The sequence below is a fragment of the Phocoena phocoena genome, chromosome 5 (assembly GCF_963924675.1).
Source record: "Phocoena phocoena chromosome 5, mPhoPho1.1, whole genome shotgun sequence".
In the NCBI taxonomy this organism is placed as follows: domain Eukaryota; kingdom Metazoa; phylum Chordata; class Mammalia; order Artiodactyla; family Phocoenidae; genus Phocoena; species Phocoena phocoena.
Genome location: NC_089223.1, coordinates 7,716,482 through 7,742,096, shown reverse-complemented (window position 1 = coordinate 7,742,096; position 25,615 = coordinate 7,716,482). Strand labels below are relative to the sequence as shown.

At 42.7% G+C, this 25,615-nt stretch overlaps 1 protein-coding gene across 1 annotated transcript in view; it reads right to left on the bottom strand.

The window, feature by feature from the left end:
- Positions 1 to 18,919, bottom strand: part of LOC136123771 (probable E3 ubiquitin-protein ligase HERC6) — a 40,716-nt gene extending 21,797 nt beyond the window's left edge. The window contains 9 exon segments of the mRNA XM_065878122.1: positions 231 to 420; positions 3,543 to 3,577; positions 3,580 to 3,621; positions 6,404 to 6,462; positions 7,164 to 7,300; positions 8,466 to 8,628; positions 16,131 to 16,254; positions 16,257 to 16,315; positions 18,438 to 18,919. Coding sequence (XP_065734194.1) covers positions 231 to 420; positions 3,543 to 3,577; positions 3,580 to 3,621; positions 6,404 to 6,462; positions 7,164 to 7,300; positions 8,466 to 8,628; positions 16,131 to 16,254; positions 16,257 to 16,315; positions 18,438 to 18,919 — 1,291 coding nt within the window.
- Between the last annotated feature and the right edge of the window lie 6,696 nt (positions 18,920 to 25,615).

Here is a 25,615-nt window from a genome sequence, read left to right as displayed (position 1 = left end):
TCTGCTCCAAACTCCAGTGCTTCGGTTTGTTTGGCCTCACTGTGCGTCAGGCACACAAACTTGGATTTGACGATAGCTTTAGGTTAATCTTTTCAATAATGCACATACCACATATTCAAACATTTGTGTAGTATTTTGCAGTCTATCTAAACTTTGCTACAACTTCTACTTCAGACAGTGACTCTCTATTGAGAATACAGATAAAGTGACATAAAGGTAATCACACTTACTCAGGACTTGTGAAGATTGGCCAGTCATGTTAGGAACAGCCTCTGCGAACGGGACCACCAGAGTCATCCAGTTCTTAGGATCATGAATGACAGGACACTCTGGGAGCAGAAGGAAGACCGATAAAGCTTCTTGGTGTGGAGAACGATATGGAAGAGCTCTGAGCAGAGGATCCCTGAGACGTGTTGTTATCTGTGGTTGAAACAGGATCAGGGAGAGGCCCAGGATATATTAGACACAGAGTATTACAAGAAAGAAGCTACGGGACCAGAGGTGTCATGTCCACTATGTTCCAAGAGGAATAATCATTTAGTTTTCCCGAAACCTACTATTCAAACTCCATCACTCCTTGTTTCCCAAATGCCCCTGAAGTAGTATGTGAGAACCATCCACCCTATTTTATATTGGGGTGAATGAAAGAAATAAAGTGAAATCACACGCCGGGACATACTGAATGAATCATAACAAACGGTTGCTCAGTTAGAAGGGATCCATATCCAGATCTATCTGACCTAAAGTTCTACCGTGGCAGAGAAAATGCCATACGTTCACCTCGCCAATCCTATGTCATCTTCCTCCGGGGCTCGCAGGCAGATGACATTGCCCAGCCTCCCCTGCAGTTAGGTGGGCCCATGCGACCGGGTTCTAGCTAACAGAATGTGAGGGAAGGCGATGTGTGACACTTCCAGGCTTGGCCCCTAAAGCCTCCCATGTGACCTTTCATACCCTCTTTCCCCATCTGCCAACCAACACAAAAGACCTACTGGAGAATTTCGAGGCCCTGGGGCCTAGAATGACAGAAAGGAACCTGAGTCACCTCGGAATGAACCTGGGCAGAGGGGGGGAAGGGTAGTAGAATTTGCCACCCCCAAATATGCCACCCAACATGAGGGTTATTTTAAGCTGAGGGCAAGTGAGAAAAAGCAGACATGGAATGAGCTCTCTGGCTTCTCCCATCCACCTGAAAACAGAACATAAATTCCCCTTGTGAAGGTGCCCTCCTGTCCCCAACTTCCCATACCAGGAAGGGGATAACAACCTGACTAGCAGAGATGAGCTGGCGCTGAGGAAGACTCTACACCACAAACCTTACTAACTAGCCCTTAGCTACCATTGCTTTCTTCATGTATTTTCCTTCCCACCACTTGCCAACCCAGAAGCTCAAAGTCTGTATCTTTTGTCTTCTCGCTTCTCTACAAAATTACTGTTCTTCACTAAGATGCTTTAGAAGCCCAAGTTCTAACCAGTCCTTAAAGTTACTCATCACTGAGTATTTCCATGTATAAGTGGGATGCACATGTTAATAAACCTGTTTTTCTCTTGTTCTTCTGTCTTTTCTCAGTGTAATCTGTGAGGCCCCAGCCAATGAAACTAAGGTAAGGAGAGGAAAAGTAATTTTTTTCCTTCCCTACAGGTGCCTCCTATCTCAACCCTCTTTGGACTTTGGTGTGAGAAAAAAAAAAAAAAAATCTTCACTGTATGAATCAGCCATTGAGATTTGGAAGTTGTCTGGAGAAGCTTACGTTTGGAGGAGGTAATCAAGAGGATGTCGACCCTCAAGCTGGACCTGGGCAATCACATGGTCCTCACCCACTCCCGTCTGTTTGGAATGCATGCTCTGCCCACTGTTCCCATAGTGGGAGCTGTTCCAAGGATGCAGCCTTGAGTGAGTAAGGTGTTGCTGAGACTATGTGGACAGTATATGTGACCGAACCCAGCAGTTAATGCCTCTATATGAACTCCAGGATTCCGGCGGGCGGGTGCAGATCTACTCATCTTGCGGCCACCCAAGACAAGCCTTGTAAGTTCCCTTGCTTATTAAACCTGCTACCTTCCAATCTGGAGGGGCTGCCTCTTTCTTCAGTCCTTCCTTGTCCTCTGAGCACAGGGGCCGGTTTCTGAACCAACAGCTTATGTATTCTCTCTAACAGATCTTAGATACTCTTAACTGTATCTGCCTCCACATGCGCTAAGGATGAAGTAAGATGATACATGCAACAGTAAACTGTGAAGTACCGTATACTAGCATTACACTGATGTCCTTACAGTTTGCTTTTTCATATATCCAGAAGAACATGACTTCTGCGGAATGCTAGTAGGTGTACATGGGAAAATAGTGTCACAAAGACAAATAACTTTGAGAAAAATAGGGTCAAAAAAGCTAGATTTCTTTCAGTATATGACATCATAGAGTCTTTGATTTACTTACGTGCATCAGGACTCCATAATAGTACGCGGTGTTCCTAAAGCTGCTTCACTAAGAACCCCTCTTCCCAGAGCATTCTGTGAAACTAATGTTTCTTAGAACTCACACTGGGAATAGCACCCCAAGCGGTCTCCCACATAACCTAAATATTTATTTTAAAAATATACCTGATCACATTTACTCTTCTTACTTTTTCATCTTGAAAATAAAAATAGGGACTTCCCTGGTGGCCCCGTGGGTAAGACTAAGCGCTCCCAATGCAGGGGGCCCAGGTTTGATGCCTGTTCCGGGAACTGGATCCCACAGGCCGCAAGTAAGACCCGACGCAGCCAAATAAAATATACATAAATAAATAAATATTTTTAAAAGTAAATAAATAAAAATAGTTTCTACTGCATATTAAGGAACACTCTCCCCCTTTCCCTTCCAAATGTAGGGACCCAAAACGGTATAAAGATGATTTTCAACTGAAGACGTCAGAGATACAGCTGTTGTGAGAAGCCTTCAGCGCTTTTCTCATCTAAGTAAAGGCAGAGGCTTCGAAGAGTGAAGCAGCTACAAATGCTCTCCTGGGTGGGCAGGCGAGCGAGCTTCACTGCCAGGAAAAAGACCCCGCACTTGCACTTGCATGAGAAATTGCAGAAACAAACCTGATCACAAGCTATCCTATCTTCCATGTGTCCCCCTAAATGCCCATCCGTCTCCCAGTGGAAATTGTTTCATTTATTTCTCCCCCTTCCCTAAAGTTGGTATATAAACCCTCATCCCTGGCTGCTCTTCACGAGTAGAACTTTTCTTTTCTGTTAATCTATTCTTAATCGGTAGGTCCCAAAACATATGAATCCCAAACTAGTACTCTTTTCATAAGTTATACCTCTCAAGCACTGTTTTTCTCATATTGAAAATAAAAACACTGTATCTACTGTACATTTAAGCATGCACAGCGCCTAATACAGTGTCTGGCATATAGTAACCTCATAAGAAACACTAGCCCCTCCCCTATCACACTTCCCTCTCACTCAACTCCTAACAAAAGTAAACTGTAATCATATCGGTTCCTGTAAAGAAATTCTATTGATCTATTTCTCAAGTGAATATTGGTTATTACCAAAGAAGAAATCCATTCTTTTTTTGTTAACTTCTCGCCATTTCTAAGTCCACATCAATGGAAATAGTTTCTCCAGATTCTCTTTGGATGCAAGAGATGCAAAAAAAAAAAAAAACACATAAACAGATGTAAAGGAATATTCCTAACTTTATATACCATTAGGTATAATTTTATTTTACTACATATCATATATTATCTTTTTTCTTAAAGCTTGCATTCTTTCAAAATAATCAATTTACTTGGCACAAAGAAAAGTTATAAAATCTATGTTCTCCTAAGAGAGAATAGGTAACAATTTATTATCTCAAGTTTGGGCTGCAAGAATAGCAAAAGTTTACATGCTGCGTCTGAGTGCTGAAACCATTTACCCTCACACTCAGCCTGCGCACTGAGAACTGAAACTCCCTAACCCCACCTATCTTACCATCTATATTTATATTACTTTGGGATTCCACTGTTTCATTAGCATGACTTTACTATTCCAAGACACCCTTGCCCAAGCAAATGGCTTGATTGTTCATTTTAGGAACTTCCTGAAAAGACCCATTAACTCTACCACAGAAAGCAATCAACAGTTTACGCCCAAAATTCTTCGCATCTCTTGTCTCAAAATCCTTGCCTTGGGCTTCCCTGGTGGCGCAGTGGTTGAGAGTCCGCCTGCCGATGCAGGGGACACGGGTTCGTGCCCCGGTCCGGGAAGATCCCACATGCCGCGGAGCGGCTGGGCCCGTGAGCCATGGCTGCTGAGCCTGCGCGTCCGGAGCCTGTGCTCCGCGACGGGAGAGACCACGGCGGTGAGAGGCCCACGTACCGCAAAAAAAATAAAAAATAAAAATAAAATCATCCTTTCCTTGCTGTTTCCAACCGTCCCGGATTGTAGTATCTTTCCTCAAACCTGATGAAGTCCCCAATCCTCCCCTCCCACACTGAAAGACCTGCCTTAATCCAAACTGTTGATTTAAAAAAATCCAGACCTGGCCATTCTCCTCAGAAATACTACCAAGCCTTTCTTTGTCTAGGTGTGGCATTTCCCTGGGTTGTGTTGGTAATATTTGAGGAGCTTGCACTCTGTAGGATGATTTGTCTTTATAATGTACTATTAAATATTTCATGCTTGCTAGATTAACCAATCAATTGTAATACTAGGCCTAAAACATTTATGCAAGTACCAAAACAGAGTACTGTAAATTTCCCCGTAAAATAAATTCTCCTTTGCAGCCTTTGGCATCTTAAGATCAAACCTTCAGGTTTATCACTCCTGGGAAGGGGACATGGAGACACTTTAGAAAGATAATTTTCTTAGTGTAGGAAAGATTCTCCTCTAGGTAATGAGAATTAGCTTGAGGCTACAGTGGGGAAGAAACAGGATACATTACATGGTAGAGTCCCCTCCTTTCTAGGCTAGAAGGATGGCAAGAAGAGGATGGCAAATGGGAGAGAAAGCCAGCAGAGGGAAGCAGTGTCTTGATTTCTCATCTCCTGCCTTTGGCCGGGATGTGTAGAGATGAATAGGGATGCCTCTGGGGACTCTAGAATGATAACTGCCTCGTGAGCTGCGGTGGGCAGGCATGACACTCATCTTCCCTGGGCTTCTCTGGTTCCCGGGTGAAGCTGTTGGACCCAACAGTTCCTCCAGTCTCCCTGAGGAATGGCTGGGAATGCAGCTGGGTTAAGAACCAAAGGGACAATGGCGGGGGGGCGGGGGAAAGGGAGGGCAGGTTACTTAGAGGCAAGAAGTACCTGCAACAGGGGTTAAGTGAATAGTGAGTACCGCCTAGCGGCAGATGTGTACAGCTATCTTCTGAGGCCAAGTCAACAAGGGAGGGACAGGACCTGACCTAGCGAAGGAGCACGGAGAGGAGTGACACCAGCTGTGAACAGACCTGCAGGGTACCGGCCTCCGGAGAAGACAGAGGGCAGCCTAAGGGCCCCTTTATGCTACTATCCCCCCTCCCCTCCCTCGTTACTGCTAAAGTAATTAAACAACGAGGCCATTACACTGCAGTGGCTCTAGTACCATGGTGGCCTATAAAAGCAACCCAAAATCTAAGCCTGTAAATGCCTCAAAGTTATGAATCAAAAGCTAAGGGCAACCAATCACAAAAAGCCCAGTAGGCTTTAAGTTATAGCCAATCAAATAATTTCCTTTCTTTGTTTCTGTACCTTCTCTGTTTGTCTCTCCCTGAGCTCCTCTCGCCGGTGCACTCTTAGGCAATTCCGATTTGGTGCTGTGTGATTCAAATTGATGCTCGCTCAAACAAACTGACAATTTTTCATATGCCTCACTTTATCTTTCAGTAGTTCCCAGGCACAGTATTGGAGCGCATAGAGGGAGGCAAAGAAACAGAAGACCAAACATTGAGCAATTTAAGAGAGGAATTGTTTAAACTACTGAACCAGACCAAGTGTCAAACCAAGTAGGAGAGAAGTTAGATTCTCCTCTGTGGTAGTAAGACTAGTTAAAGATAAAATAAATAGAATCTGTTTTCTTTACTGATCTCAAAATAAGGGCTTCAGAGCACAGGCCTGGCCTCTAAGTACAAAAGCAATGTTAGAATGAACTGATCGCTCCTAGATGCAAAGATTCTGAAAAAAGCACCATTCCTGCCAATCAGACAGCAGAGGAGGGCAGGGCAGAGGCAGTGAACAATGTAAATTAGAAATTACAACTTGCAGTGGTCCAATGGGAAACTACCTTACAAAAATGGGAGAATTCTGTAACAACCTATGGAGTTTTCAATGTTGGATTCTTTTTTGTTCATAGATAACAAAATTCACATATTAAAATGACTGAGTCGAAACATGTCATTTTAAATATCCCCCAGTGTTTTAAATAAAGTTAAGTCTCATGTAAGTGTTACCTTTTCTTTAAAAACTTTCAGTCAGACAAGCAGGGGATGAAAATATCACTCTAATTTCCCTGCAAACATAATAAGACAAGGTTAAGTCACAACATACTACAAGCATGTCCCTTTTATCTTACCGAATACCGTATGTAACTGATGACGTGGAACCATTGTTAACGAAAATAACTGCTCTCTTAAGAGTCCTCCAAATTCTGGGTATACTTTGTGCGTGTGACTGCTAAATCTCACCAAAACCCTTCACAGTTGATTTGATCAAGTCATCTAGATTTAAATAAAATGCATCCTTCTGAAAACAGAAACTTCTGGAGCTCCAGAGAATAAACTATGAAGCTATAAAAACAGTCCGCCCTGAGGAAGGCTTCGTGGCACAGAAAGCATTTTTGATTCGCTCCTGCATCTTCCTCACCTACTAAAGTGCCTGGCATATTGTACATCCTCGATATACCTCTGTTAAAGAAATGATGACTGAACCAATAAAATGACTTCTTCAAACTAAGAGATGGTAGAAGGGACTCATGATTAGAATGCAAATGCCTTCGTGACAAAGCCAAATCCTCTCTCTTTTGTCTAGGATAAAATGACCACGGCTTCAGAACCAAATAAAAGTGGTTTCTCCTTTTTTGGGGGGCTGTGCCACACGGCTTGCAGGGTCTTAGTTCCCCAAACAGGGATCGAACCTGGGCCCCCAGCAGTGAAAGCGCAGAGGCCTAACCCCTGGACCGCCAGGAAATTCCCAGTTTCTACTATGTCAGACAGAGCCACCTCTCAGTCACTTACTTCATGCTCTGCACTTCCTCTTGCCACTGCCATCCATTTTTCTGTCAGCGACTGGTTAATTCGGCTTATTTCTGGCAGGGTTTTCCTGGAAACACTGGTGGAACTAGTATCCTTCTAGGAAGAAAGAAAAGAATGATCAGGAAAACACACACACACACAAAGTAGTGAGTAAAACACAGGTGGGAGATGGGCCCCCATCCTCTCAGACAGTGGGGTTTTGTGGGAGGAGCCACAGCATCAGACTGGCCTGGCTCTCCCATTTCCTAGCCTTGGCCACTTAGCTTGGTCCAAGCCTTAGCTTTGTTATTAAAAAAATGAGATAACACAAAAGAACTGAAAACAGGGACTCAAACAGATACTGTATGTCAATATTCATTGCAGCGTTATTCACAATAGCCAAAAAGATGGGAACAACCCATGCCCAGCAACAGCATCAACAGATGAATATGGTACATCCATACAATGGAATATTACTCGGCCATGAAAAGGAAGGAAGTTCTGACACATGCTGCAACACGGATGAACTGTGAAAACACTATGTTGAGTGAAATAAGCCTGATACAAAAGGACAAATGTTGTACAATTCCACTTATATGAAACAGGCTAATTCATAGACAGAAAGGGTATTAGAGGTTACTGGGGTTACAGGTAGTGGGGAATGGGAAGTTATTATTTAATGGTCAAAAGTTTTGCCTAGGGACAAAAAGAGTTTCTGCTTGGGGTAATGAAAAGAGTTTTAGAGGTAGATAGCGGTGATGGTTTTACCACGATTAAAAAATAAGATTAAAAGATATTAGGTATACAAAGCCTTTGGATTATAGTAAGTACTCAGTAAATACTAGTTTCTTTCTGCCCTTTAACCATCCACAGGTTTTTGCTTTTATATCAGTGGTTTTCAAGCTGATAACAGAATCACCTAGTGATCTTGTTAAAGCGTAGACTGCTGGGCCCATCTCCACGGTTTCCGATTCAACAGGTCAGGCGTGGAGCTCAAGAATCTGCATCTAGCAAATTCCCAGGTGATGCGGAGGCTGCCGATTTGGGGACCACATTTTTGAGAACCATGGTTCTATATAATATTTGAAACCAAATGGCTCAACCAGAGGTGTCAGAAATCACTGTCTGGAGAGAAAAACCTGTCTTTAACATATTCTTCCAAGGACATTAGTGCTCTGCTCTGTAATATACCTCTGCTTCCACTAATTTATAGTAAATCGGGGAATTCTGCATCACTTTTGTTTAATGCTTAGCTAAAGACCTTTTGAAAAAGATGTATTACCGTGACTCCCAAAGTTCCCTTCACTGTCTTGATCTGAGTCCTGGGTGTTCCCTGGAGTTCAACCATGAGGAAGCTTTTTTCCCTCCACCATCCCAGGGACCTTAGGACGATGAGGCGCTCACAGACCATTTCTTCTACTTTCTTCTTCAAAATCCCGGCTCCTCTGAAGCACATAACAACAGACTATTATATCGCCTGCCAAAGTCCTAGTCACGACCCTTCAATCACTGAAAACTTTAGCACCTTGCTGACTGTCTTCCTCAGCACACCCACGCCGGTCATCATTCTTCCTGTCCTTCTTGGCAACGTCATACTTCATGAACCCAGTTTATTTCCCCTCTTGATCTCTCAGTTCTTTATCTTGTCTCCACTCTCTTCCTCTGCTCCACTGCAGCCACCCAGGCTCTGGGGCGGGGCTTCTAAACTAATCCGACTGGCATTTTGCATCTGATAATTCTCTGTTGTGAGCGGCTGTCTTGTGCGTTGCAGGATGTTTAGCAGCAGCCCTGGCCTCTACCCACCTGATGCCAGTAGCAGCCACCCCGACATACATGCCCCTCCCTCAGGACAACCTCAGCTGAGTGCAGACATTGCCAGATGTTTCCAGGGGCGCAAAACCACTCCTAGTTGAAAACTATTGCCCTAGATAAAGGTGATATTCTGTACTTTATAATCACCAGTAATTGTTCCAGGGACTTCCCTGGTGGTGCACTGGTTAAGAATCTGCCTGCCAACGCAGGGGATATGGGTTCAAACCCTGGTCCAGGAAGATCCCTCATGCCACAGAGCGACTAAGCCCGTGCGACACAACTACTGAGCCTGCGCTCTAGAGCTCGTGCTCTGCAACAAGAGACGCCACCGCAGTGAGAACCCCGTAGAGAAAGCCCACACGCAGACCCAACACAGCCAAACAAACAAACAAAAATTGTTCCACCTTCTAAATTTCCATTAGAAACATTCTCCTCTCTGATCATCATACACCATCCTTCTAATTCACTGACTTCAGAGTGGAACTCCCAGGCTAACATTCTTTGATGCTGGAATGAGTTAAGACTTGGGGGCTGTTGAGATGAAATGAATGTATTCTGCATGCAAGAAGGACATGAGCTTGAGGGGGGCAGTGGCAGAACGTTATGGACTGAGTGTTTTCCCCCCAAATTCATATATTGGAATCCTAACCCCCAATGTGATGGTATTAGGAGGTAGGGCCTTTGGAAAGTGATTGGGTCATGAGGGTGGAGCCCTCAGGAATGGAACTAGTGCCCTTTATAACAGACCCCAGAGAGCTCTTTCACCCCTGCTCCTTCTGCCGCATGAGGATACAGTGAGAAGACAGCCATCTGTAAACCAGGAAGCAGGCCCTCGCCAGACATCAAATCTGCCATCATCTTTTTTTTTTTTTTTGGCCACACTGTGCAGCTTGAGGGATCTTAGTTCCCAAATCGAACCCCGGGTCACAGCAGTGAAAGTGTCGAGTCCTAACCACTGGACCACCAGGGAATTCCCAAATGTGCTGTCATCTTAATCCCAGACTTCCCAGCCTCCAAAACTGTGAGAAATAAACTTCTGTTTATAAACCACTCAATCTATGGTATTTTGTTACAGCAGCCCGAAGAGACGAAGACACTTTAGAGTGGAATCCACTCCAACATTCTTTGAGGCCACTGGGCTCTCCAATCCATCAACCCTATTGTTTGTTCATTATCTATCCTACCCAGCTTAGGTTCTATGGTCAGCAGGGTAATCAGTCATTTGCGAATACCTCCAAGTCTTCTGTCCCTTTCTTATTGTACTTACCTAGCAAAAGTCCACCTGTAGTTAACCTTCAATCTGAATTACTCCAAAGGAATCCAAGCAGCTTAACATCAATGGAGAAAAACAAACAACTGTGCCGACTGATTTCACCTTATGCCCTACAACCACAGATTTCAAATGGTTACTCTATACTGTCTCGTAATCTCCCACGATGCTCACTGTCTCACTCTGAGTCACTATTGCACACTTTCCGTTTATTCCTAAACCTGTAGCAATCTTCCTCTGCCTCACTAAGTTTCAAATAAGGACCGTGCCTTGTGCATCACTGAGAAAACTGAAACAATCAGGGAAGAACTAATCACCTTCCCACAAGCAACCTACCCTCACCTCCACTGTTCCTCATCTGAACAGAATAAAAATTTCTGCCCAAAGCCCTACGTGCCACACTGGACCCTTGGCCCTGCTTCCTGGCTCCTATTCTGGGACAGTATTACCTCTACAATTATTCCCTCTTTCTCGTGCATCATCACTTTCTCCTCCTGAACTGGATCATTCTCACTGGCATACAAACATACCTTAATATCACCCATCCAAACAACAACAGAACTTCTCTAAGTGGGAAACACAAGAGAAGAGAAGGACCTACAAAAACAAACCCAAAACAATTAAGAAAATGATACTAGGAACATACATATCGATAATTACCTTAAACGTGAATGGATTAAATGCTCCAACCAAAAGACACAGGCTTGCTGAATGGATACAAAAACAAGACCCATATATATGCTGTCTACAAGAGACCTACTGCAGACCTAGGGACACATACAGCCTGAAAGTGAGGGGATGGAAAAAGATATTCCACGCAAATGGAAATCAAAAGAAAGCTGGAGTAGCAATACTCATATCAGACAAAATAGACTTTAAAATAAAGAATGCTACAAGAGACAAGGAAGTACACTACATAATCATCAAGGGATCAATCCAAGAAGAATATATAACAATTATAAATACATATGCACGCAACATAGGAGCACCTCAATACATAAGGCAACTGCTAACAGCTATAAAAGAGGAAATAGACAGTAACACAATAATAGTGGAAGACTTTAACACCTCACTTACGCCAATGGACAGATCATCCAAAATGAAAATAAATAAGGAAACAGAAGCTTTAAATGACACAATAGACCAGATAGATTTAATTGATATTTATGGGACATTCCACCCAAAAACAACAGATTACACTTTCTTCTCAAGTGCGCACAGAACATTCTCCAGGATAGATCACAACTTGGGTCACAAATCAAGCCTCGGTAACTTTAAGAAAATTGAAATCATATCAAGCATCTTTTCTGACCCCAACGTTATGAGATTAGAAATGAATTACAGGGAAAAAAACGTAAAAAACACAAACACATGGAGGCTAAACAATATATTACTAAATAACCAAGAGATCACTGAAGAAATCAAAGAGGAAATCAAAAAATACCTAGAGACAAACGACAATGAAACACGATGATCCAAAACCTATGGGATGCAGCAAAAGCAGTTCTAAGAGGGAAGTTTATGGCTATACAAGCCTACCTCAAGAAACAAGGAAAATCTCAAGTAAACAATCTAACGTTACACCTAAAGGAACTAGAGAAAGAAGAACAAACAAAACCCAAAGTTAGCAGAAGGAAAGAAATCATAAAGATCAGAGCAGAAATAAATGAAATAGCAACAAAGAAAACAATAGCAAAGATCAATAAAACTAAAAGCTGCTTCTTTGAGAAGATAAAAAAATGTATAAACCATCAGCCAGACTCATCAAGAAAAAGAGGGTGAGGACTCAAATTAATAAAATTAGAAATAAAAAAGGAGAAGTTACAACAGACACTGCTGAAATACAAAGCATCCTAAGAGACTAGTACAAGGAACTCTATGCCAATAAAATGGACAACATGGAAGAAATGGACAAATTCTTAGAAAGGTATAGCCTTCCAAGACTGAACCAGGAAGAAACAGAAAATATGAACAGACCAATCACAAGTAATGAAATTGAAACTGTGATTAAAAATCTTCCAACAAACAAAAGTCCAGGACCACATGGCTTGACAGGTGAATTCTATCAAACATTTAGAGAAGAGCTAACACGCATCCTTCTCAAACTCTTCCAGAAAACTGTGGAGGAAGGAACACTCCCAAACTCATTCTCTGAGGCCACCATCACCCTGATACCAAAACCAGACAAAGATACTACAAAAAAAGAAACTTACAGAAAAATATCACTGATGAATATAGATGCAAAAATCCTCAACAAAATACTAGCAACCAGAATCCAACAACACATTAAAAGGACCATACACCATGATCAAGTGGGATTTATCCCAGGGATGGATGTATTCTTCAGTATATGCAAATCGATCAATGTGATACACCATATTAACAAATTGAAGAAAAAAAACCATATGGTCATCTCAATAGATGCAGAAAAGGCTTTTGACAAAATTCAAGACCCATTTATGATAAAAACTCTTCAGAACGTGGGCATAGATGGAACCTACCTCAAGATAATAAAGGCCATATATGACAAACCCACAGCAAACATCATTCTCAATGGTGAAAAGCTGAAAGCATTTCCTCTAAGATCAGGAACAAGACAAGGATGTCCACCCTTGCCACTATTATTCAACATGGTTTTGGAAGTCCTAGCCATGACAATCAGAGAAGGAAAAGAAATAAAAGGAATCCAAATCGGAAAAGAAGAAGTAAAACTGTAACTGTTTGCAGATGACATGACACTATACATAGAAAATCCTAAAGAGGCTGCCAGAAAACTACTAGAGCTAATCAATGAATTTGGTAAAGCTGCAGGACACAAAATTAATGTACAGAAATCTCTTGCATTCCTATACACTAATGATGAGAAATCTGAAAGAGAAATTAAGGAAACACTCCCATTTACCACTGCAACAAAAAGAATAAAATACCTAGGAATAAACCTACCCAGGGAGACAAAAGACCTGTATGCAGAAAACTATAAGACACTGATGAAAGAAATTAAAGATGATACAAACAGATGGAGAGATATACCATGTTCTTGGATTGGAAGAATCAACGTTGTGAAAATGACTCTACTACCCAAAGCAATCTACAGATTCAATGCAATCCCTATCAAACTACCAATGGCATTTTTCACAGAAGTAGAACAAAAAATTTCACAATTTGTATGGAAACACAAAAGACCCTGAATATCCAAAGCAGTCCTGAGAAAGGGAAATGGAGCTGGAGGAATCAGGCTCCCTGACTTCAGACTATACTACAAAGCTACAGTAATCAAGACAGTATGGTACTGGCACAAAAACAGAAATATAGATCAATGGAACAGGATAGAAAGCCCAGAGATAAATCCATGCACATATGGTCACCTTATCTTTGATAAAGGAGGCAAGAATATACAGTGGAGAAAAGACAGCCTCTTCGAAAAGTGGTGCTGGGAAAACTGGACAGGTACATGTAAAAGTATGAAATTAGAACACTTCCTAACACCATACAGAAAAATAAACTCAAAATGGATTAAAGACCTAATTGTAAGGCCAGACACTATAAAACTCTTAGAGGAAAACATAGGTAGAACACTCTATGACATAAATCACAGCAAGATCCTTTTTGACCCACCTCCTAGAGAAATGGAAATAAAAACAAAAATAAACAAATGGGACCTAACGAAACTTCAAAGTTTTTGCACAGCAAAGTAAACCATAAACAAAACCAAAAGACAACCCTCAGAATGGGAGAAAATATTTGCAAATGAAGCAACTGCCAAAGCAGTCTTGAGGGAAAAAAACGGAGCTGGAGGAATCAGACTCCCTGACTTCAGACTATACTACAAAGCTACAGTAATCAAGACAATATGGTACTGGCACAAAAACAGAAACATAGCTCAATGGAACAAGATAGAAAGCCCAGAGATAAACCCACGCACCTATGGTCAACTAATCTATGACAAAGGAGGCAAGGATATACAATGGAGAAAGGACAGTCTCTTCAATAAGTGTGCTGGACAGCTACATGTAAAAGAATGAAATTAGAACACTCCCTAACACCATACACAAAAATAAACTCAAAATGGATTAGAGAACTAAATGTACGACCGGACACTATAAAACTCTTATAGAGGAAAGCGTAGGAAGAACACTCTGTGACATAAATCGCCACAAGATCTTTTTTGATCCACCTCCTAGAGTAATGGAAATAAAAACAAAAATAAACAAATGGGACCTAACGAAACTTAAAAGCTTTTGCACAGCAAAGGAAACCATAAACAAGACGAAAAGACAACCCTCAGAATGGGAGAAAATATTTGCAAACAAATCAACAGACAAGAGATTAATCCAAAATATATAAACAGCTCAATATTAAAAAAACAAACAACTCAATCCAAAAATGGGCAGAAGACCTAAATAGACATTTCTCCAAAGAAGACATACAGATGGCCAAGAAGCACACGAAAAGCTGCTCAACATCACTAATTATTAGAGAAATGCAAGTCAAAAGTACAATGAGGTATCACCTAACACCAGTTAGAGTGGGCACCATCAGAAAATGTACAAACAACAAATGCTGGAGAGGGTGTGGAGAAAAGGGAACCCTCTTGCACTGTTGGTGGGAATGTAAATTGATACAGCCACTATGGAGAACAGTATGGAGGTTCCTTAAAAAACTAAAAATAGAATTACCATATGATCCAGTAATCCCACTACTGGGCATATACCCAGAGAAAACCATAATTCAAAAAGACACATGCACCCCAATGTTCACGACAGCACTATTTACAATAGCCAAGTCACGGAAGCAACCTAAATGGCCATCGACAGATGAATGGATAAAGAAGATGTGGTACGTATATACAATGGAATATTACTCAGCCATAAAAAGGAACATAATTGGGTCATTTGTTGAGACGTGGATGGATCTAGAGACTGTCATACAGAGTGAAGTAAGTGAGAAAGAGAAAAACAAATGTCATATATTAACGCATATATGTGGAACCTAGAAAAATGATACAGATGAACCGGTTTGCAGGGCAGAAATAGAGACACAGATGTAGAGAACAAACGTATGGACACCAAGGGACAAAAGCGGCAGGGGATGGGAGTGGCAGTGTGATGAACTGGGAAACTGGGATTGACATGTATACACTGATGTGTATAAAATGGATGACTAATAAGAACCTGCTGTATAAAAAAGAATTAAGAGAGATATTAAAAAAAAAAGAATGCAAAGAAGCTTTAGGAAAAGCTTTACCAGTTTGGTTGGTGCACATTTTCCTTTTCATGTTTGCAAAAGCCTGATGCATGATAAAAATATATGATCAATTAAGTCTAAAAAAAAAAGAATACAAATAGGGCTTCCCTGGTGGCGCAGTGGTTGGGAGTCCGCCTGCCGATGCAGGGGACGCGGGTTCGTGCCCCGGTCCGGGAAGATCCCACATGCCGCGGCTGGGCCCGTGAGCCATGGCCGCTGAGCCTGCGCGTCCGGAGCCTGTGCTCCGCAACGGGAGAGGCCACAACAGTGAGAGGCCCGCGTACCACAAAAAAGGAAAACAAAAAGATTTTCGCTTTAAAATAATCTTTACACCAACTCTGGAGGTCCAAGTGGGTCCCACAGTTACTTCCAGTACCTAAGATTAAGATCACAGGGTCACAGGTTCTCACTTCATGCTGCCCTGCTCTTTCATAGCCTCTAATTAAATAACAACTGGTGTTATACCTTGTCTTCCCCCCTCCTTCCCTCACTACACTGGAACCCGGGAGCTTAGGGACTGTGTTTGTTATAGTCATTTTTGGACCGTGGTATCTTGCATGGTGCCTGTCACATGAGACTCAAAAATCCTGAATGAATAAGTGAATGAATTAAAATACGTACTTAGGCATAAAATTTATTTCCTTAAATTCTCCAATTCCCAGCTGTCCTTCAGAACCAGATCCCCACGCGAAGACCCTTCCTTTGTGACAGCCAGCCGGGGAATGCTCCTTTCCACAGCTCACCGTACAACGTGTAGAGTCCCCAATGCCGGAATTCGTTCTTTAGGAACAAAAACAAAACCAAACCTCCCATAAGATTGTTCATATAATACCAAGTTTAAGAAAGTACTTTTCTTCAAAAGGAAGGGTCACTGGGATTTCCCATCTCTTCCAATGACTTTTCAATCAAGGCCTAAGGCCCACATTAAAGGTGTGAAGGAAATAGGCTCAGTGTATGGCACTGTCCTTATGGGAATACGGCTGCTATTTAAAAGGGTGGGCACGTGGAGGAGGGAACCTGTAAGGACTTGTTGCCCTAACATTTCTCTATGAGGGTGGAGTCAAAACCCAGCCAGATAAAGGAGAGAAGATGGGATCACCCCTCCTCCGTTCCTCTGACTTTCCAGCCCTGAAGAGTGAGAACAGTACATCCTTTGCTAAGGGCAGGGAGCCTGCCTGAGTGTGAGAGGCAGATGCCAGAGGCACTCACAGTGAAGAGCGCAGTAACATGCCTCCCAATGGGCCAGATGTGCCCACAGATGAAAACCTGAGCACATTTCCCTACAGGACAATCCAAGCCGTTCTCCCAAAGCGTTTGTCTCTGAATTATCGGAGGTTTGAAGTTAAGCACATCATTACCGGTAAAGTTTTTGTTAACACTTAAGTTTTCTTTTTTAATCTTGTCATCTTATCCTTTTCAATGATTTACTGTGCAAACTATGCAACGATAAAAAAATTCCCAAAGATTCATATACTCATGGAGGTGGAAACTGGTAACCTTCTTCCTGGAGAAGAATTTGGCTTTAAGTGTCACGTTGTCCCTAATTTCCACCTGAAGGGGATCAGAATATGCCACCCCAAAATATGCCACTTTGGCCTAAGGATGACTTTGAGATGAAGGCAACTGAGAATCAACAGATGCAGGAAGAGTTCTCTGCCTTCCCCTTATCAACTTAAAAGCATAAATTTGTGAAGTTGGCATGAATTTCTCCTGTGACGGTGCATCCCCCTTCCATACCAGGAAGAAAAGAATGCCTCTTATCACCAGAGCTGGCACTGAGATGAGTCTGCATAAACAGCCCTTAGTAAAGTAACACTTATCTTCCATTCGTTTCCCTCATATACTTCTTTTTTTTTAAGATGTTCATTACTTTTATCTTTTTTTAAAAATTTGTTTTATTTTTGGCTGCGTTGGGTCTTCGTTGCTGCGCACGGGCTTTCTCTAGTTGCGGCGAGCAGGGGCTTCTCTTCGTTGCAGTGCGCGGGCTTCTCATTGCCGTGCCTTCTCTTGCTGCGGAGCATGGGCTCTAGGTGCGCGGGCTCAGTAGTTGTGGCGCACGGGCCCAGCCGCTCCGCGGCATGTGGGATCTTCCCGGACCAGGACTCGAACCCGTGTCCCCTGCACTGGCAGGTGGACTCTCAACCACTGTGCCACCAGGGAAGCCCCTCCCTAATATATTTCAAAGACACTTCTCCACAATTGATCATCCCTCAAAACCCAAACCCCCTGTTCTTTGTTAAATGGCATATAAGCTCCTAAGGTTAACCACTTCTTGAGTTTCACTTTTCTGTGAACTCCTGTGCACATAAAATATTCATAAAGTTGCAAGGTTTTTTTCTCGTTAATTTGTCTTTGTCAGTTTAGTTCACAGGCCCTCAATATAAGAACTAAGAGGGTAGAGGAGAAGTTTTCCCTCCAGACACATCTTTTGGAATTTATTTTAAGTAATCAGAAATTTGGTCAAATATTTACTTACAATAATGTCAATCATACTATTATTTATAAAAGGCCCTGATGAGATAAAAACAAACTTCCACAAGAGGAGAATAACTGAATTGTACTGTCAGAACCTGGAACGTTACACAACGATTTAAAATTTATTTTAAAACATATATAATAAAAGGGCAATATGTTCATGATATTATGTTTGACGAAAACGCAAGTTACAGAGTTAAATTCTGCATATATAAAACTGTATAATGACATGATTTTATAAAGATTAAATGTATAATAGGAAAAAAAGGCCCCAAAAATGCATCAAAATATTAGTTGTCTTTGGGTGTTAGAATCATAAGCGATTTCTTTCCCTGTGTCTCTATTGATATAATAATCAATAATAGCAAAATGCTATTATACATGTTTTTAATCTGAAGAAAAAAGACGCCCTAGGGTATTTCTGAGGGAGTTTCAGGTGTCCAAACCACACACCACGTTTGCAAGGTCACTCTGTTCCAGACAGATTCGCAGAGGTAAGGACTGGTCCCGAAAGGCATCTCCGTCCAAGGGAACGCTCCGCAGTTTAGCGTAACTTTCAGTTTCGTTTTGAAGACGGAACTGGAAACCGAAACAAAGCCGAGGCGCGTCGGGAAAACGAAACGGGAGGCGTTGCGCGCAGGCTGCGCGGGGCTCCGTTCTCCCGTCTCCGGCGGCCCGCGACCCAGCAGAAGTACGGGCCGCTCCCGCGCCCAGCCGCCTGCCCGAATCTGTGCGCTCTGCCAGCTGCGGCACCCAGAGGCTAGGGACGGGTGCGCGCTGACTTCCCAGGAAACGGGAGGCTGGGTGAGCCGCGCCCTCGCTGGTGTCCCCCTGACGTCCAGCTCGCCCCCCGCGAACGGCTTTCGGGCGTCGAACCTGAGCGCCAAGTGTTGAGGAGCAGAGGGGCCCCGGAGGAAGAGCGCCTCAATGTGCATCCTATCCTAGCTAAGCCACTTGAAAGCGCTGTGACTCTGGGCAAGTTACTTCCCGATTCTGTGCCTCGGCTGCCACGTCTGTGAAATGTGGACAGTAGTACAGCGAATCTAATGTGTTAGGATAATGTAACTGATAATAAATTGTGTTAGAATAATGCCTAGAGTACTTAATAAAAGCATCTGCGTGCCAGCCCTTTTTTAGACGGTTTTTGGCACTGGAAATGCAAAATCCTCATGGTGCTTACATTCTCCTGTTTATAAACAGATAAATAAATATTTTGTATGACGTCGAGTGGCAACGTGAAGAAAAATAAAACAATAAAGGAATGGAGGGCGAGGGCAGAGGAGCTAGCATTTTTTTTTTTTTTTTTTTTTTTTGCGGTACTTAGGCCTCTCACTGTTGTGGCCTCTCCCGTTGCGGAGCACAGGCTCCGGACGCGCAGGCTCAGCGGCCATGGCTCACGGGCCCAGCTGCTCCACGGCATGTGGGATCCTCCCTGACCGGAGCATGAACCCGTGTCCCCTGCATCGGCAGGCGGACTCTCAACCACTGTGCCACCAGGGAAGCCCAGAACTAGCATTTTTTGATAAGATATCAGGGAAGACCTCTCTGATGAAGTGACATTTGAGCAGAGAGCCAATGGGACCCGGGAAATGAGGGAATGAGTCATTCTCATATCTAAGCGTGCAGGGTGAAGTGGAGCACATGGAGGCTTTTGAAAAGAGAAGTGATATGATCTGACTTTAGTTTTAAAAGAATTATTCTGGCTGCCATGTAGAAAATAACAGAACAAAGACGGAAGCAGAAAAGCCAGTTAGGGGAAGCTGCTGTAAGAGCCCAGGATAGAAGGATGATGCTGCGTCCAGGACTGAGGTGATATCCTAGAGGGGAAGAGAGAAGAAATGATCACATTCAACATGTTTTAAAAGTCAGAGTCCACAGATTGGCTGATGAATTGGAAGTGGGAGGAAAGAAGGAAAGGGATTAGGATTACTCCGAGGTTGGCCTGAGCAACTGGGGTGAAAGGTGGTACCCTTTACTGGAGTGGGAACCCCGAGAGAGCCACCAGTTTGGGGCTGATGGATCAGCAGTCCAGTCTGGTAATAACTGTGAGACGCTTATTATACAAGGAGGCAATAAGATCAATCATTCTGGAGTTGGGGAGAGACACTGAGGCAGTCATCAAACTGGGAATCGTCAGTGTAGATATGATACTTAAAGCCAGAAGACTGAAGGAGATCACCTACGGGGTAAGTGTGTTAAGCATGTAACAGAGGACTGATCTTAGGAGGAAAACCAGGAAGGGCGGTGTGCGTAGTAAGCAAGTGAAGAATAAGGGAATGATTAACTCTTGTCAATTGCTTGTGGAGCAAGGTTGAGTGTTGATCTTTAGGTTTGGCAAAATGGAAGTTATTGGTGACTGACAGCATTAGCCATCATCAGCATTTTTGTTTTATTTTTCTTATTATAGCATCCATTTATATACTCTCAGCTCACCTCTCCTTACTACTATATTTTAAGTAAAGACAAGAATAAATGTCATTTGCTTTTCTACCTCAAGAGGGTCTAGCTCGTGGTAGAGGCTAATAAGTATGTATTGGACAAATAGGTTGATGAGTGGTGAGTAAATGAGTATCAGTCATACTTCTGGTTCCATTTCGTTATGTACCATAGGTAACCTTTTTCTGAATACTAATTTCCTAAATGTTTATCACTTTCCTTAGGCATAAGACACCGAGCCCTCACATTAAGTTATTTCTTTAACATGAAATTTGCTGGAGAACTAAACTGTAAATGTACTGTATCATTTTGTGTCCCCACCACCTAGCACAGAGTGTATCACATAAAAAGAACTCAATAAATGTTAGTGAGATAGTGAATAAATTAAAGAAATTGAGAACATTTGAGAAAGATGTAATCCTCGATTCATCTGTGTTCATGTGCTTGGAAATAGTAGCTCCCAGTTACTGGATGTCTACCATGTGTTGACTATTGTATATAAAATTTCTAATTTAATTCTGTCAACAGCTTTTCTCAGTTAAGGTTCTTTTGGCTGCAAGTGACAGAAAATATGACCTCAGCTCGCTTAAGCAAAAGGGAAATTTACTGGTGGATTGCATTATTATTATTCAGAAATATTTGCTGCCCCTCTCCACCCTATGGCATCAAGCTTGAGTATGTGAATTTGTTCTGGCCAATGGCATGCAAGCAGGAAGCATCCTCCAGGGAGATGGTTTAGGAGCTAGTACTTATTTTCCCTACTACTCTCTTTTCCCTCTATTACAACCGGTGATTTTCCAAACAGAGCTTGCTCCATCATCCTGGGTCCCAGATCAAAAACAATCTAGCAGAGTTGCAGCCATCCTGCGTAACTAAGTGAGAAATAAATCTTTGTTGTTGTAAGCCCCTGAGCTTTTGGGTGTTTGCTATCACACAGCATAACTTAGCCTCTTCTGACAGTCACATAACTGAAAAGTCCATCGTCATGGCTGATTTTGGGAAGTGCTGTCAACAAGGGCTTATACAATGTCCGAGTGACTCCACTTCTCTGTATCTCTTCGTTCTGCCTCTTGCTAACGGGACTTCATCTTCAGGCTCCAAGCAGTGTAACTGCACAATTCCAGAATCTCCTCTGAAGTGGCAAGAGGGTTACAGCAGCTCTAACCTTTATATCCAGCTCTCGGCTTCACAGCCTGCGGACAATCTGCTCACAAACAAAAGCCATGGTGTTTAGCCATGATGCTCTCAATGGCCCAATTCAGGTCACATGTCCACTCCTGAGCCCATCAGATCTGCCCGCAAGAATCTCTCATGAGCACACGTTCTGAGAGTGCGGAGTAAGCGGATTCCCCAGTGAAAGCTGGGCATGTTGCTGGAAGAAGTGGGGGATGGATGCCAAGGAGATAAGCAACAAGGATCCTCTACATCCATCACGGAAACTAAGCAGTATTATCATTCCCATTTTGTAGGTAAGGAATCAAGGCTCAGAGAGTTTTGCTAACTTGTTTGACGATACGTGCATATAAGTGGCAGGGTTTTAACATTGACTAATTTGACTAGAAAGCATATTTAATTTCTACTATAACATACCTGTTGACCTTTAACAAATAGAATGCCATATATTTCTCCAGCAAAGGTGGGTTTGTTTGGGATCAGCGAAGAATTGCAGTCTGGGGTCTGCAATCATGGTGAGCCATGTGCAAATCCCCCCATGGCAAGAGAAGGAGAACACTTTTACAGAGGGAAAAGGAAGTTGGGAGGACCGTAGTAAGCTAAGAGTCCATGGCTTTTCATCGACTGAGTCCTTGCCAGAGAAGTCCTTTTTCTTCCTGTTGGGCTCTGCTATTGTCCAGGGCTTGAGAGCTCCCCCTTCTGGTATCCCAAGTCCGTTTAATTGAGGTTTGTTACAATTTTTGCACACTTTTGAGTCCCTGACCTCTCCTCTCGGGCCCCCTTTGGGTTAATGGCACATCCTCACAACCCTTCCATCTAGATAATTCCAATTCATCGTATATTCTCTCCCCATTGCAAAATTCTCCCCTAATCAATTAGTTGCTGAAGGATGTAGGCTCATATCAGTGTCATATTTTCTATCCACTTTATATCTCCACCACTCCTACCCTGGTTCAGTTCTTTTGCAATAACATCTCACATGTCTGTATCTCTAATATCTGGCATCTCTAATCAATCTTTTAGTTTCTCCTAAGAGTTATCTGCAGAAAACACGGTTCTGATCATGTCACTTAACTGTTCTAATCGTTGTTGGCCTATTGCTACAGAAATAGTACACACAAAATCCTTTGTGTATAATTTAAGGCCCTCCATGATCTGCTTGTTTGATGTTTCCAGCTGCATTTCAGCAACAATTACAGACATATCTTGTTCTCTCTCTCTCTCTGTCTACTGTCACAACGAACAACTTGCCTTTTCCTCCCTGATTTTTTCCAAATCCATCCCTTTGTTCACTTTGAGAAGAGGAATTTCCTCCTCTCCATTTGTTTACAGAAATAGTATGTCTTAAATGCTTCATCTCTGTGAAGTTCTTCTTGGACTCCACAACATCAATTACCCCCTTCTGGGCTCCTACAACAAATGATGACCTCAGTACGCACACACTCCCATGATTTCACTCTGTATGGCTATGTCATTTCACCTTTGCCCAACCAACTCCAGGAGGGACCTTAATCATCTTCGCAGGCTCACCAAATCCTAGCAAAGTGTCTATTACACAATACATGCTAAATATAGTGCCTGGCACTTAATAGGCATTCAATGACTATTAGGTGAATTAATTAGGTAAAATTCACCGTTAATTTTTTTTTAATATTTACTGAATGTCTACTAGGGGTATAACAAGGAGGGAAAAAATAATAATAATTACTATTTAATTAGTATTTACTTTAGACTTTATAAAGTCCTTCCAGCTGTTTTACTCGCTGTATCCTCATAAGCACTGAGTAAGCAGGCATGAGAGGAAACACTGTCCCTGTTTCACATATAAAGAACTTAGGCTCAGAGAAGTCAAAGTGATTGGTCTTGAATTACAGATCAGTGAGTTGACCAGCCCATGGTTTTTCTTTCCACTTTATAACCATGTCTGATGAGCTTCCCTTTCTCAGAGAACACACCGGTAAAAAACAGAAAAGCAACAGACATTGATTGTCATTGTATCTTTTTTTTTTTTTTTTTTTTTGCGGTACGCGGGCCTCTCACTGTTGTGGCCTCTCCCATTGTGGACGGAGTACAGGCTCCGGACGCACAGGCCCAGCGGCCATGGCTCACGGGCGCAGCCGCTCCGCGGCATGTGGGATCCTCCCGGACCGGGGCACGAACCCATGTCCCCGGCATCGGCAGGCGCACTCTAAACCACTGCGCCACCAGGGAAGCCCTATCATTGTATCTTTAAAATCAGACTTTGAAGATTATTTGTACCTAATATCTCATACTAACAGCCTATTTTCCTTTTTTTTTTTAACTGATTTTTCCCTAACCGTGATTTATGGAGGACAAGAGAATGAGAAAAGGGAAAGAAAATAAAATTCTTAACTATCCGCCAAATGCCAGTTTCTCACACAATACATTCCCCCATTTCGGCTTGGCAACCACCCTGTAACGTGCCATGTATTATAGCCCATACAGATATGAATAACTGCGGTCTCAGGAAACTGTAGTGACTTGCTCAAGATAAACAGTAAGAGAAATGCAGGACCAGATTCAAACCACGCCTCCTTCTCCACCCTCTTTCCACCAAACAGCACTGACTCAAAGTGACGTGAGAAGGATGTTAGGAAGGGGATGAGAGAGAGGACGGGCTTACAAAAGGTCATCGTGGAACACATGGGGTTGAGGGAAGCAGAATAAACCAGGTAGGAGGAGGGGAAATGGGCCTGAGGTCAATCCTTGAGGATCAGCTGGAAGGACATCTGAGAAGAGGGAAGGGTATCGCACTTCCGTTGCTTTCCTCTGCCGTTGTCTTCCTAGACCCACTTCTGCTTAACCCCCAATGCTTCTGAGTTCAAAGCCCATCTCCGTGCTGCTTGGCCAGGACAGCCCTTAGACGGGACAAATAGATGGAAAATGGACCGCACCCCATGTATTCGCTTGGTTTACGATCACACTCTAGCTGCCACCCCAGCCACCTCCGGAAGGCTCCCTGGAAAATGTCATCCAGTGACTCTTCACAAATGGACAAGACAATTAGGAGAGCCAGTACTAGTCAGTGGGAGAAGAAACTGCCTGCTCAAACCCTAACCTTGCAGGCCCCTTAGAGATAAGAGGTAGTAGTTTTGAATTTTATCTCTAGGTGGCAGTATTAGCCAACGTGATCCTTTACTCTTCGGCAACACGTTCATCTATTTTTTATGGTTGGCAAATTAATAATGGTTGACATCTCTTTTCTATAGGTGATCTTATAAATATCCACAAGGACGTTTATAATTTTCTTTCCCATGCTCATTGTAAGGTATTGGTATTTAAATTACTTAGAAAAAAATGACAAAACCCTACTCTCACGTATATCACTGCCATAATGCCTTACATTGTAACACTGCATTTGCCTGGAGTCTACCTGCAATCTCAGAGCTCCAAAACATAGTCCTGAACTGGGAAGAAAGAGGAAGAATGCCTCTGAATCCTAGAAATCGTTGCCACTCAAGCCAGGGTATTCTAAACATGTTACGCGATAACAAATTGAGGACTGCCCGAGGTTTGTCTTTAAAACACTGCTTAACTTAATTGGTTAACCTGTGAGAACCAGTGAAGCTTTCCTTGTAAGTTAGGATGAGTTTCGCCTGCATACAATTAAAATGCCAAATAACAGTGATGTAACAAGATACAAGTTTATTTCTCTCACACATAAAACGTCCTGAGATATGCAGCCAAGGGCTCCTGTGGCACCTCCATGGTTTTTCAGGGACTCAGGCACCTTCTATGCGTTTCATCTGAGAACCCAACTTCCACCTTCAAGGTCGCCTCATGTTCCAAGGTGACTGCTGGAGTTCTAGCTATCACAACTCTATTCTAAGCAGCTGGAAAGTAGGAATGAGGCTGCTATCCCCCAAACCCCATGCAAGGCTTCTGCATACACCTGATTAACCAAAACTTGTTTATAAGTAGCTGCGTAAGATACTGGAAAGTGTGGTTTGTAGCTGAGCATCTTACAGCTCCAAATAAAATTGGCATTTTGTTACCAAGGA